Source organism: Spea bombifrons, chromosome 3 (assembly GCF_027358695.1).
Source record: "Spea bombifrons isolate aSpeBom1 chromosome 3, aSpeBom1.2.pri, whole genome shotgun sequence".
Taxonomy (NCBI): Eukaryota; Metazoa; Chordata; class Amphibia; order Anura; family Pelobatidae; genus Spea; species Spea bombifrons.
The window spans coordinates 54187712-54202871 of record NC_071089.1 but is presented as its reverse complement, the minus strand read 5'-3'; the positions used below and the strand labels follow the sequence as shown (position 1 = coordinate 54202871).

The 15160-nt window shown below is 40.1% G+C and overlaps 1 protein-coding gene across 5 annotated transcripts in view; it reads right to left on the bottom strand.

Moving 5' to 3' along the window:
- Positions 1-15160, bottom strand: part of ZDHHC14 (zinc finger DHHC-type palmitoyltransferase 14) — a 37068-nt gene that overhangs the window by 14434 nt on the left and 7474 nt on the right. For all 5 annotated transcript variants that reach the window (XM_053460865.1, XM_053460860.1, XM_053460861.1 and 2 more), the window contains exons 4-5: positions 6381-6541; positions 3427-3585 (exon numbers count right to left, since the gene is read on the bottom strand). In XM_053460865.1, coding sequence (XP_053316840.1) covers positions 3427-3585; positions 6381-6541 — 320 coding nt within the window. The remainder of the gene's footprint in view (positions 1-3426; positions 3586-6380; positions 6542-15160) is intronic.

Here is a 15160-nt window from a genome sequence, read left to right as displayed (position 1 = left end):
AGCCTAGAACACGCACATACATATAGCTGCTAATATGTAGTTCTGCCAACACAATCCTTTAGACATTAATTAGAGACTAGCTTCACAAGTGCAACCTTTTTTTTCTTTTTAAGCGACACAGCTTGGGAAGAGCACCTCTTGCCTTCTTTAGAATTATTGGTTGAACCCTTAAGCGACCTTGCTAATGTCCTCCTATACCAAAGTTGGTCAGTTATAATCATATACGACTGTATGACTGGCCTGCATTTGTCACAACAATTAAAATTACAGATGATTATCCACTACAGCTGGATAAGAGAAGTGCATCTGTTTTTATATGGTCATCGCGTTCCACTCTGCCGGTGGATTTGACATTTGCATAACAAGCAAAAATAATACACCAACGTCAATATGAACATGTCTAAAACTAATCCTGTTCTCAACCCACAAAAGTGCAAAGTTTCCATAGCACTTTGGGAGTAGAGCTGAAACAACGAATCGATAAAATCGATAATAATCGATAACGGAAATCATCGATAACGATTTCCGTTATCGATTAATCGAGTGATCAATTCGTTGTTGGAGCACTCGGCTCCTTTTACTTACCTCCGCGAGCGTTCCCCGCTTCTGCTACACGCTCTGCAGTCTCCGCCTTCTTTTAGCTACGTGACGGATGTGACGCGTTCCGGAGGTAAGTATTCTTCATGTCTATGTGCACGGATCGCACAGAGCCACTCGCACAGAGCGAATCGCTCTGTGCGAATGGAGCCACTCGCACAGAGCGGTTCGCTCTGTGCGAGTGGCTCCACTCGCACAGAGCGGTTCGCTCTGTGCGAGTGGCTCCATTCGCACAGAGCGGTTCGCTCTGTGCGAGTGGCTCCATTCGCACAGAGCGGTTCGCTCTGTGCGAGTGGCTCCATTCGCACAGAGCGGTTCGCTCTGTGCGAGTGGCTCCACTCGCACAGAGCGGTTCGCTCTGTGCGAGTGGCTCCACTCGCACAGAGCGGTTCGCTCTGTGCGAGTGGCTCCACTCGCACAGAGCGGTTCGCTCTGTGCGAGTGGCTCCACTCGCACAGAGCGGTTCGCTCTGTGCGAGTGGCTCCATTCGCACAGAGCGGTTCGCTCTGTGCGAGTGGCTCCATTCGCACAGAGCGGTTCGCTCTGTGCGAGTGGCTCCATTCGCACAGAGCGGTTCGCTCTGTGCGAGTGGCTCCATTCGCACAGAGCGGTTCGTGAGTGTGGGTGCAGGGCAGAGTGGGGGTGGGGGTGCAGGGCAGAGTGGGGGTGCAGGGCAGAGTGGGGGTGCAGGGCAGAGTGGGGGTGGGGGGTGCAGGGCAGGAGACTGGGTGCAGGGCGTGAGTGTGGGTGCAGAGCAGAGTGGGAGACTGGGTGCAGGGCAGAGTGGGGGTGGGGATGCAGGGCAGGGTGTGAGTGTGGGTGCAGGGCAGAGTGGGTGCAGGGCAGAGTGTGAGTGTGGGGGCAGGGCAGAATGTGGGGGCAGGGCTGGGTGCAGGGCAGAGTTAGAGACTGGGTGCAGGGGCACAGTGCAAAGTGCTGGGTGCAAAGTGCCAGTGCTGGGTGCAAAGTGCCAGGGCTGGGTGCAAAGTGCTGGGTGCAAAGTGCCAGGGCTGGGTGCAAAGTGCAAAGTGCGGGTGCAAAGTGCTGAATGCTGGGTGCAAAGTGCTGGATGCAAAGTGCCAGGGCTGGGGCAAAGTGCTGGGTGCAAAGTGCTGGGTGCAAAGTGCCAGGGCTGGGTGCAAAGTGCTGGGTGCAAAGTGCTGGGTGCAAAGTGCTGGGTGCAAAGTGCAAAGTGCTGGGGCAAAGTTTCTTGAACAGTAATAGTCCACCTCTTTTCAGAATGTTTGGGGTTATTTTGTTTCATAAATATTGTGTTTGGGTTCTTGTACTTTGAAAATATTGTTTTTTATTACATCATAACAAAATAAGAATGTTAATGTAAATTTTAAGTTGTTTTTTAACATCCAGTTCATTAAATTCTTTTAAATAAACGAAAAATTTGCATATTGTTTTTTTTATCCGATTAATCGATTAATCGAAAAAATAATCGGCCAACTAATCGATTATTAAAATAATCGTTAGTTGCAGCCCTATTTGGGAGTTCTAGGTATACTAGAATACTACAGTTCTCAAGTATAAAATTTTAATGCAGAAAAAAAGAAAAACTCAAAGAAAAATACGAAGTCCCCTTCAAACTGCATTTCTGGCCCTACTGACACTGGACTGTTTTACAACTTAAACAGGTAAAACAAAACCATGTTTAATGCACCCATGTCATAAAGTCAGCAATGAAAAGCAAGCATCCACCTATGCGCAGGTATATTTTATCTTGCGTTGTGAGCTTCAGAGGCACGATGGTCTTAAGAATCGACACACTTATAAACTATAATGTTATAATCAGAACGAAACAGCTTGCCATGCTGGCGATAAGCATATCTTACCCCCTTAATGTCTACATGGCGATTGATTAACTGTGTAAACCAAATAGCTCCAATTCTAGTCCTCATGGAAAACTTGACTTGTCGTTATTCAAAGATACATTTAAATGAGTCACTCGTATTCAAGCAGGAATTTCAACCATAACATACCAGTAGGAAAGACACTAATTGGGAGTCTTAGATATTAGATAATTGAAGAGTATGAATGAGTCAACTCCAGACTATATGACCCTGAGAACCTGTCCCCTCAACGCAGAGGACGCATGGTCAAACTCCGGGAGTTCCCAGGTATGTTGAGCAGACTATTATTTTAGGTATCCCTTATTGTTCACAAAACACACTGTGACAAAAGTGCTCTGCACAGTCTGTACACTCATTGTGCTGTTTACCTGCTCTGCATTATTTAGCACTTTTAGAAATAAATGCAGACTCACAAGCATCATTCCTATAGATTACCTACACACTTCCCAGAAAGTACTATTTTACATTAGAGGGATGAAAGAGTTAAAACTTCAGAAGCCCCGTCTGCTAATCAATGTTTTAGTAAGCACTATTGTATAATGCATTATTTGTTATATATGCATTGCAATGCGCCATTTATAATGCAATTTTCAAGTTTTATAGTTTGACTAAATGAATGACATTTAAAAAAACGCACATGCAGCTTGTAAATAGACGAAGAAGAATAACTGAATCTGGCTCTGTAACGCAAAACACCATTAGTTATCCTGACTGTTTATATATCTGGACCTTGAGCAACAAATCAAACTACTAAAAACTCTGCAGCTCTAAGCCTTGTTTAGAACACATGACGGTTTATAGGAGGGATTCAGACTTGGATCCAGTATTTAGCCACCATGGTTCAGGGCTAAGAAGCTGCTGCTCTTTGTGGTAGATAACACTATCGTGTGGGGAGCTTTTGAGTTTCACCTTACCTTTTAAATTAATAAATGTTGCCTAGCAATTGGTCATCGTCATTATAAATACTTACCTACACAGTTATCACACAAGCTGCAATGAGAAGCACGTGGAGGGCGGAATATCTTGCAGGTGAAGCAGTATTTCAATTTCACCGTCTGACCATTGATAACGACTTCTTTCGTTCGAGGAGGGGGCCGATAACCGCCTGAAGTAGAGCCATTAGCGACATCTGCAAAAAGATTTGGGATAATTTCTGCAAATCAATATGCACAGACACAGCAACAGGGAAACCCGTTGAGCGTTTACTGGTTTACTTGAGAGAATTCACGGAAAAATACATTCTGATACATCTGTGTTAAACTTGATACTTTCTATGAAAACCTCATTGCAAGCTGAGGCAACAATTGGCCTGACCACGGCAGGTTACATTTTGGTTTTACTGTATTTCATCACATCAAATATAGCAAGCAAACACATATCAGGCTGCTGGTACGTATGTCAAATATGATGGAAATTACATTTATGCACACATAAAAAAAAATTGCTGTAGGTTAGCTACTTTTTTTGAGCCATCTCAAATTTATGCTAAATTTAAGCTAGAAATCTTGTTGGTTTACTGCACTAGCCTCTACTGCAGTAAACCAACTAGTTCTACCTCAACCTTATCAAGGGAGTGAGAACCAAAAGGAAACAAAGATAGCTATCGATATAAAAAAAACATTAGGTTACCAGTATGCACCAAGTACATAGAGCTTTCCAGAACTGAGCAGATCCATATTCCAGGCACTTAAGATATTAATACATAATTTACTCACACACTGAGACACTGTACAAGTGGATTGAAGAATGTATGTATGGGAGGAAGAAGAGAAAAGCTATAAACAAGCAGCTTCCAACAAAAGGAAGCAATAAAATCGCTTACTGGGGCAGTATGGCGATATTTTGGGTATGTAACACGTAAGATGTAAAATATGTAATATATATATTGGGAATTGGTGATGGCAACAGATCCACTTATTACATTCATAATTGAGTGTATTACATACGTGATTTTCACCTTGCCAACATGGAGTGCCCACACTCGTACATGTACATTCTATACGCTCAAAAGTACATTTTTACTAAAAAAAAGTAATAGCAATTAAATGCGGAATTCCCAGCATTAAACAGGGCATGAAATGCAACACTGCCAAACACAAACACACCGACCACTTAATCACACGACCATTGACAGCCCTTTGCCAAACAGATACCTCAAACCCACTGTAATGACAGCAGAAAGAACAGCTACCCAACTGCCTGTCCTCCCAGTGATGCTAATGGGGGAATGTGGGTGTGATATGGGTAACGGGAATAAAAACATAGCCCGCCGGCTCACTCACTACTCTCTCTGCAGAGCTCAGAGCAACTACACCTTAACTCCAAACTTGTACACCCAACGACCACCAAACTTTATTCGCTGCCACCCACAAGTTCTATTTAAGGCTTCTTCATAACGCTAAAGCTGCTCAGTGCTGCATCCCCTGTGTGAACCCAGTGTCTGGTCCTCTAATACTTTATGGAACCCAGGACATCTGGCATCCTTTGAAGATGCCCTTCTTGGATTCTCTTTATGATGGGGCCTGGCCCAGATTCCAGATAACATTTATGGCAGGATGTGGCCTAAGAAAATGTTACATTTCTCTTATTCATGCAAGATGCCTTGTTAACCCTTAAACATAAGCATTTGCATTACACCCCCTAACCACTCAATCATGCCGACAGCTCTCACACACCACATCACCTTAATCAGGGCTTGACAAATTTGTTGTGAATCTAGGCGCCAGCTTAAAAAGTTAGGAGCCAGGATTTTTTTTTTTATAAACTAACAGTTGGTCAGGAGTGATCTGATCATCAGCCCACTTACTAAACTCACATCATTTGACCTGGAAGCACCCTAGACTTTCAGGTCAGTGCTGTTTTTTTTTTGTTTTTTGTTTTTTAAATCTTTCAATGCGGATGTTCCATTGGAGCACAGCATTGCCTGATATTTAGTCCCCACAAGCTTGTGGGGACAAATGTTAACCCCTGCAATGCCACGAATGTGTCATACACAATTGTGGCATTGAAGGGGTTAACGCTGCACTGTCGCTCTCATGGAGGGATTGGGCAGCAGAGGAGGGTTGGGGCTGGTCTCCCCACTCATGTGGAGACCAAAGAACCCTCTCCCCCTGTCCCTGAAGCTGTCTCTGGCAGCTGGGGCGCAATTGCTGGTCTATAGAGCAGCCATTGCAGGGGGGACTCTCTGATGACTGCTGTAGGCTTCCATGCCTACAGGAGTCATCAAAGGGCTTGTGGGGGCTCGTTTTTGCTGTTGCTGGTCTGCCTGGCTTCCAGGCAGACCACCAGCAGCAGAGCCCGATACAAAATGGGGGCAGGCTCGGAGTGGCTGTGCTGGTCTGCTCAGACTCAAATTTTTGTGGATGTAACAGGCTGACAAACACCTAGAAACTCCTCCTTTAGTAAATAAACCCCATTGTCGGACACAGAGGTTTTTACACAGTATAAGAAAGAGGGAGTTGTTTTTTAGAACTCAGCAAGCATTGCACAAATTACACCGATCTTGGAGCTCTCTACACAAAGCAATCTGCCGTTATACAACATCACAAATGTTGTGGCTAAATAAACAAAATTTCAAACCTAGGATAGAAACATTTGGTGTCCATTCTACCATTTGGGTCATGTGACATATCAGAACATATCAGTGACATATGAGAATATGTCTTCAGCATACTGATCTGGCATAGCTGATAACTACTGTACCTTCATTTATTTTGAAATGGCTCTCGTACTCAACACAAAGCACGCTGGCTTGTTATTGTATGGAAAAGGATGGGAGTGAAAACTGCATCACCAGCCCATGTTTCCATAAGTGCAAGAAGCCCAATTATTTGGGTCATAATTTAAAAGATAACAAGGATGCAACGTACTCCTGATAAATTCATAAGTATCGATGTTGAAGAGTGGAAACTTGAGTTAGATTACCTATTTGCCTTTCCAGGTCTGCTGCCTCATCAGGTGTGGCACGAGGAAGAACTCCAGGGTCGCTGAAACTGGTCCTCAATAAAGCCCCAAGGACAAAAAAAACAAGGATTCCGCCTATTACAGGAATTGCTGGGGTAATGTTCTCCGCCAAATACGGACAACTGAAAAGAGAGCACATATTTGTAAAACAACATTACACTCGGTTTTAACAGTAAACAGGATTTCTGAAAGAACAGTTTGCTTTTCTTCAATTTAGACAAACAAGTGAAAATCATTTTGTAAGCTCCAAATTGTATAAGGTACTTATTTTTTTCATTGATTCCGTCATTATCGTTACAAGAACAAACTAAGATACGCACAGGGACAAATATACTTGACAACTTGATGTGATTTACTTATTTCTGGAAGTCCTTGTTGCAACATCTAATGTATTACCACAGCTTCCAATTGAAAGGCCTTTTATTCAAGACATTTACATCAATGTTTACATCACAGGACAAATTGTGCAGTGAGACTATCCCGTCATTTGACTCAAAAGAATAGTATTAAGTGATATACTAGGGCAATAGTTTCATAATCATGTAGTCCTATACACACACACACACACACACACACACACACTTATGTGGTCGGCCTCTTCTATTCTTTGTTTTCAAACTAAGGGACTACCTTTCAGAGTAGTCTACAAACATTTAGTTGAGCTCCCTCCATTTTGAAACAGGAGCGTACTTGCTTTAAATGCTCAGATTTAGATAATGCCAAGTTTTTGGAGTGCGCAACTGTCCCTCTTACATAGGAAATGTTATGTTATATATATTAATGAAAAGATCATTTTGTTTATGGACACCTAACCAATTGTTTACCCCAAAGAGATAGAACACATTAGGTAACCGCTAATGAAATGCATTTGTGAGCCTTTATTTTTCTTCTTCAGCTGGTGATTACAGTTCAGATACATAATTCAAACTGTACGTATTGCCTTGCAGACCTTTAGAGCAGGGCTGTAGGAGGTTAGGTGCCTGATCCCACAAATCTTTCCCAAACGGATCCACAGCTGGTGAAACACCAACAGGGATGAATAAGCAGGTGGTACCATGTATAATATAAAACCTCTCACAACAGTAACCAGTCCATCAGTACTAGGAAAGATATACTGAACGATATAGATTATATATATATATATATATATAGATATATATATGCTTGATTATAAGACTACCCCCCACAACCTGATTAGAAGACTACCTTGATTTTAAGGTGAGAGGTTACAATCAAGCAAACACGGTATATCTATTTACATACCTGACTTTCCCAGGCGCTACATGCAAATGATCACATTAGCAACTCTGATACTAAAGAATAACCCCTCTTAAGTAATATTATTACTATACCAAAATACACCCGGAAAATGAATAACAATCATGCCAAAATAAAGACGCCATCTGTACTGAACAGCATCGCTTTGTAATAAGTAAACTTTGTACTTACTGAGGTAGAAAAACACAGGGGAAAAATGCTTCTAAATACATGCAAAGTCACTATAACGTTCTTGAAATCTGAAAGTAATAGTCTTTATTGAAATGCACTTTATACTTAAAGCTGCAACAAACCCTACTGTTTTCTTGCCTGAGGGCCAACACTCCATAATTGCAGGGAGGCCAATTACTTGAATTTTCAAGACAAATGGATGTGGCGACCAAGCATGCTGATAGTTTCCTACAGTGCGGCCTTCTAAGCTACTTACAGAAAGGCGTAGGAAGTGCTAATTCTATTATGGAAACCCAGGGTGGTCTCTAAGACCCATGATGCTACATCAGCAACAACAGTTTCAAAAATGGAATAAACCTTACTATTAAACTAACCTATTGTAATGAGTCATTGGTCCATGGTCATTGAGAGGTGGAAGCTTTAGAAATAAAAATCATGTAACATAAGGTCGTTTTTTTATTCACGTGTTTTTAGCATTCTAACCAAGCCAGACCCCAGGCCTTAGAATGCTGGAGCTGGCTACAACATAAGGGATGCCCTCAGTAAGAGGCACTTGGACACCCACAAGACCAAGACGCTAAACTGGGGATGTTTGAGCCAGCTCAGCTGTCACTCATACTTTAATAATGCAAGTTTAAGGTAAGAGAAGACAACAAATAATTGGAAGCTGATGCTTTTTCCAGATGAATCACAGAAATAGGCATGAAAAAAATAAAAGCTAAGTGGATCGCTCCTCACCACAGTGAATGAAGTCAACCGTCCATGAAGCTATCATCTCATAACGGATTGTGTGAACAACAGATACTGCATATATATATAATATATATATACACATATATACATATATGTAATATGATATTCCACAGCGCTGTACAATGGGTTAACAGGACAAACAAGCAGGGCATAACAATTTTACCAACAAAAACAAAAAGGTAAGGTAGGGCCTCCTGAACCTAATTTATTAGGTTAAAAAAAGGGAGTAGTTGACTGCCAACTGCGAGGATACATACATGCCTTCAATGAGTGTTCTAAATCCGCCTTACCCCTTTAAATCCAATTAGTTGTTTTCATATTTACAAAACTAGGATTCTATAAATATAATATTCTGTAAACAGTAATAAGTTACATATGTTGTCTGTTATGAGACTGAAATGTTAAAACACAACATACTACATGAAAGCCATGACTTTATGGATTAACCGTTACACACAAACATTTTATATATACTATTCTACAAAGTGCAAAAGTATTCAGACATCTTACCAGTTCTCTCATAACTCAATATATTTTGTTCTATACGATCATTTTAAAACAATGAAATCAAAAACCAGTTATTGTACAAAGTGACATTGATTTTATCTTTTATTATTTCAACAAATAAAATCTAAAGTGACGTTTCCATAAGTACTCAATATGCTTTGAAGGTCCCGGTTCACACACATGAAAGTAAATCGCCCTAACCTTACCATTTGGCCTCCACCTGTGAACCATTAAAGCGTCTATCAAATTTCAGGATAAAAACCCACTGCTGGAAGATCATTATCCGGGTCGTGCCTTTGAAAATTAATGAAAACCAAAGACCATTCTAGAAAGGTTAAAGTAACAAACGCATAGATAAAATACCATCTAAAATAATTGGATCCCTCAATGGGCAAAGTCAGATCAGTAAGTTGAAGCTGCCCCCCTATACTTAGAACTGTGACAAGGAGTCCTATGAAGGGGCCACAACAAGGCCCACAAACACTTTAAAAGGAGCCACAAAGTTCTTTTAGAGCAATGGTGCACCAAACCAAGAGCTTAGCATAACACCTGAGAGTACATGAAGAACTAGCCTTCAAGCACGAGAGCCAGATATGGTGTGGGAACAGATTTTGCAGACAGATGAGACTTAAAACAAAAATGTATGTGCAGTGAAAACCCAAAGGAGACCATGCCTCAAATGATATCATCCCTACAGTGAAGAAGCCTCATGCTGTGAAAACGTTGCTCATCAGCCTGGGCATCTTGGAGAAGCTCAAAGCCAGCAGGAAGAAGAGCTGATGGACAAGAGAAGAATCTTCCATCCACAGTAGGTTTAGGGGGAGGCTGAGGGAAGCTGCATACACATGTGATCAGGGTCACAAGGGTAAAATATGATTATATGTATGGTTTATGTTCACACAACACTACACACGGTTAAGGGCAGCTAGTTAAAACAAATGTTATCAAAAACGTAAGCTCTCACATCTCCAGGGTACAACGATGAAAGCAATGAAGGAAATTTAGGTCACCAAGCACAGAGTTTGATTTTGGTGCTCATTTTTTATTTAAACATCTCTGAATTTACACCACTGGGAAAAACAGTCTTCCTATAGGATCTCAAGTAGAATAATGCCTTGCGATGCAAGTCGATCGTAGCATATACTACAGAACATAAATGACAAGGCTATACAGTGACAATTCAAATGTTCCAATCTTTACATGATTTGTGTTATTGTAAACATACTATCAAGTTAAAATTATTTTATTAAATATTCCATTGCATAGGAAGGATGTGTTGGGAGAGAAGCAGCAGGTACATATGCGCGATAGCCAACAGCCAGTATCTCTGGCTCTATCGGGAAAATAAAGCGAAACACGGCTTTTATACCCAAAGAAAAAGCATGAAAGGCACACAAACATATATAAAAACGAGCATTCGGATGATACCGCAAACATGTCTGCAGCTTTTACGTAGCCTCCTGCACAAATAAAGCTTTGGTTTCACAGTCTGTGTACCAACTACCCAATGCTACAAACATTAGACATGTGATCTTTTTCCATGGAAGGCATTAGAGAGTGTGTGTGTGTGTGTGTGTGCGTGTGTGCGTGTGTGCGTGTGCGTTGCTTAAACACTAATTTCCACTAAAATCGTATTAATGGCATGCGATTTTACGATGAACACGTTTACTAAAGTGGAAGAGCAGTTGAGCAGAAACATCACGTACATAAAATATTTAAATGAAGTTCCATTAACAGCAAGTTTCCTAGCAGAAACGAGCCAATATTTACCCTTGGGGTTAAAAAAACCCATGAAAGGTGCAGACAAAAAAAAAAAATTAAAATAAAATAATATTTTTTATTATGCAGTCCCCAGTTATTTTCTGTGCAGGAGATAAGACTGCCAGTGTGCTCCGGGGCTGACTCGACATTCGCAGAAGAGTTCTATTGGGTTGGTTCTGTGGCGTTTGGGAAGCTCTAGCTCCAAGTGCATTTTTTTTTTTATTTTATTTTAACATTGCAAAATTAATTCCATATGCATTATTTGTTTAGGGCTAAGAAATTACCAAACTTTAAGAAATAAGAGATATCGCACAGAAAAAAAAAATATATACTAATGACGCAATTACTAAGAACCAAAGGGTTTTAATGCTGAGAGGATGTCAGAAGCTGATGCTGGGCCCTTATTCTTTTATCACGTACTAAAAGCTTATTGAAGAAAAGTGAATTTTTTTTTTTTTTTATTATTATGGTGCTTAACAAAACAAAAAAAACTCCATGGAATTATTGGTCTCCATTCTTACTGAAATTCATTACGGGTTCTTCGTGTATCACAAAAAGACAAGAAAAGTAAATCTCTTTAAAAGAGAAATCATCTATCTGACTTAATCGTTTCTGGTCTGCCTATCTTGGCACATTTTCTTACTTTTCCCACTTAGAATCGTTGTGTCCGTAAAACAGGTATTCAGATTAGGCTTCAAGACATCGCTCATATTTTAAGATCCTTACAGCAGGACAATTCACTGTCATGGGCAGTTCAGCTCCAGCTTTATTATGTTTCACTTGCCATATAGCCTCCTTATGGCATATCACTTGCCATATAGACTTCCTTAAATTGCAATTTACTGACAAGAGGGGGATTTCTGGAGGCCATAGAGATAACGTCAAGAAGCAAAAGCTAGCCTAAGGCTCCGTTTATATTAAAGATGGCCCAGATGTGTGTATGTGAATCAGCGTCATAAGCATTTGTGGAATGATACTCAAGGGAGGAGGCAGCACAGGAAAGGTAAGATGAAATAGTGATAAGAATTAGGATTATTATGTAGGGCTGAACAAACCCCAAAACCAAACGATAGGCCTGGTTAAACAAATTTAACCTGGTTAGGTAGACAAATTATAAAAGCTAAAAAATTAATTCATACATACAGATCTGCATTAAATACCACAAAGCATCTTGTAGTCAAGTTGTAGTAGCTATGGCTATTTCGCCCCAGGGATCTGGTCTCGCCGAAGAGCTGTGTAAGCATCTCTGTGCTGCATGCATGCAAGCCCAGCATCTAAATTCAATGCAGATTTACCCAGCCCTGACATAATTAAAGGGAGAGTGTAATGCTCGACATCCCCTCTGACGTTCCAAAACAAAAAATAAAGTATGATATACTATGTGTCTTTATGTCTGTATGCCCCCATTGTCAATAAATTATGGAATGAAGCTAATTTTTTTTAGCTAAACAATTTTATGTTTATGACCCTAAGCATACCTCCAAAGTGATATTGCCGATAATGCCGATATTGTACAATACACAACATGTAATACTTGGTAGGACTTTTTATTTTTCTAGAAACCTATTCCAATTAGCTTTAACAGGTATGCATGGATTGGAGTGGCCATAAAAAAGCCCTGATCTGTATCCCATAGAAAACGTGTGGACTAAACGCATGTCAGGCAAGGGGACCCACAAATTTGTTACAACAGTTCTGTCAGGAGGAACGGGCAAAAATCCCAGCTAGTTATTGAATCAAGCACTTGGGATAGCTTTCCACAAGTTCAACAATTAAAAGGCAATGCCACCAAATACTAAAAGTGTATGTAAACTTCTGAACCACTGGAGTTCTGATATAGTGAATTAAAGCGGAAATAATTAGGTCTAGCAAGTTTACAGAGTAGTTGCCTTAATTGTTTTAAGATGACCCATATACAGACAACATAAAGCTTGTACTCAGGATGATGGTTATCGATTACAGAGTTAGATACTTGGTAATAATGGCTGACCATACCTGATTGGCAATAATAGCAAGTCACACGATTGATAGAGACCTACAAAAGCCTACCCGAACAGGGGGCATTTCCTTCCATAGCACCTTCCATATGACCAGGTGTTCTCTTTATTGATATATTGTTTTAGCATTTAGCTATTTAACTAAAAGTATATCACTCTATATTACAACTGCGTGTTTTATTATCCATATATTCGACTAATATACTTTTTTTAAAATAAAAAATATTGAAGTGGCATGATTAGGTTTGTAGCAATTAAAACAAAATGGCGTAATCGGCAGGATTAGTTGCCTGCAATTAACAGCTTTCCTAACTAAATTTATGGTAACATGAAATGTGCCGAGTTTAAATGTCTTTAGCCCAGGTGTATGTAAACTTTGGGCCTCAACTGTACATAATAATTTGAGCATTCAGGGAAGTTACGGGGCAAAAGGTATAGGTGGAACAGCAGCTTTAATATAGAACCACCATCCCAGTGTTCATCAAGATGTTTAATGCCTCTTAATAGATGCATTGTGCCATAAAGGATCTCTAAAAACTTGGCACACCTTGTAAATCCAATTGCCCAAGAAGAGCACCCATCTAGGAAAGATTTTAATGGTACAAGATGTACTCTACATATCTACTAGAGACAGCATTCCCATAGTGACATGTCAGTAATATGACCATTTCACAGTCAAAGAACCCTGGCAGTCATCACATTTTTCTGAATCTTCATCCATCGCTTCAGAGAATGCGAAAAGAATCATGTCCAAAATGTGATGATACATCAAATTTAAGGGTAGCCCTTTCACAACTATATTTTGTATATTTATTAAGGAAGTAAAAATACTCAAGCTGCATTTACACCCCCTCCCTTAAAAAAAAATCATGTCACAGCTTAAAATAGACCTCTCATTCAGAACATATCTTGTGGTTATTGCCATAAAAACACAGATTCCGAGGTTTGTGTATTCATACACGCAGACCTGTTAATGCTAATCAAAATAAGGCTCTAGAAAAAAAATAAAAAGCCCTACCAAGTATTATATGCTGTGTATTGTACAATATCAGCATTACATTACACTATATAAATTATGAATCCTTTTTGTATTAAACGACGCAGATGCTGTAAAGATGCTCAATATTGCAGAAAAGGGTTTGATTCAATGCATAAAAACAATGGAAGAGAACTACTTATCTGAAACAAAGGAGCTTTTTAAAATGTTCATGCCACTGTTATTGATCTTTGTGACCCACGAAGAAGGAAATAAAGGCTTGCTCTTTAAGATTGCAGTCTTGCACAAGTTCCATGACTCATGGGGACTCATAGGTTTCATTTGTTAAATGTCACACTAACTGAAAAGGGTGTAGCAAGTGCTTAAAGGGACAGTCTAAGGTCCCAGACAGCCCCTGCAAAGAGGAATGCACATTAAAGGTTCTCTTTAGGATTTTCTAATAAATTTCAATCTGGATCAGCTTCTTAGGCCCACAAATTTTGATCCGAATGAGAAAAATATATGCCACAAATCCCAAAGTCCAGTATCTCCAAAAAAATGTTTTAAAACAAGCGAGTTACAAAATGTCCTCTCTACCAGTTCCCTCCATCCATAGCAGTCTTAGGGATTACACTACAAACCTAGAACACCATACCGACACATTTTATATTATATACAGTAATAAAAAAAATTTATTTATTTGGGTAACATTGAAAAGTATAAATTACTCAGAGGTTCAAGATATGCAAGTATATTTTTAACAAGTCCAGAACAAATCTATGGGCATGTTTTGTGTCTGATAGAAGCTGGCAGCAGATAAACATTTGGCAACATAGGACTTGGCCTTAATGGGTCCTTGATCTGGTTTTAGATTCATGCTAGCTTTATGCCTATCCAAAGCATGTTTATATTCCCTTACTGTAATGGCCCCAATCCCACATCTGACAGAAGGCTGTTCCATAACTAAAAAAAAAAATTAAACCCCCGAAACATATGTATGAGGAGTATTTGTAAAATCTAGAGATGCAACTGAGCAGATGTGTTTGCAGTAATGTGGCATACACATATGGCTGCATGACAAGTGTCCACGTACTCCTAGTCAAGTGCCCTTGGTGGTTATCTGCTTTTCATATTTTGATTTCCCCTGCTCAATGACCACACCAAGAGGATTCTTTATAGCAACGCTCATGAAGTCTGTTCCTCCATAGCCTTTCGTTAGTCAGAAGGGTTTACTATTTACTAATGAGACTTGCAGATTGTTCCCTGGCTGGTAAGTTCCCTTAGCAGGAAGGGCTAAG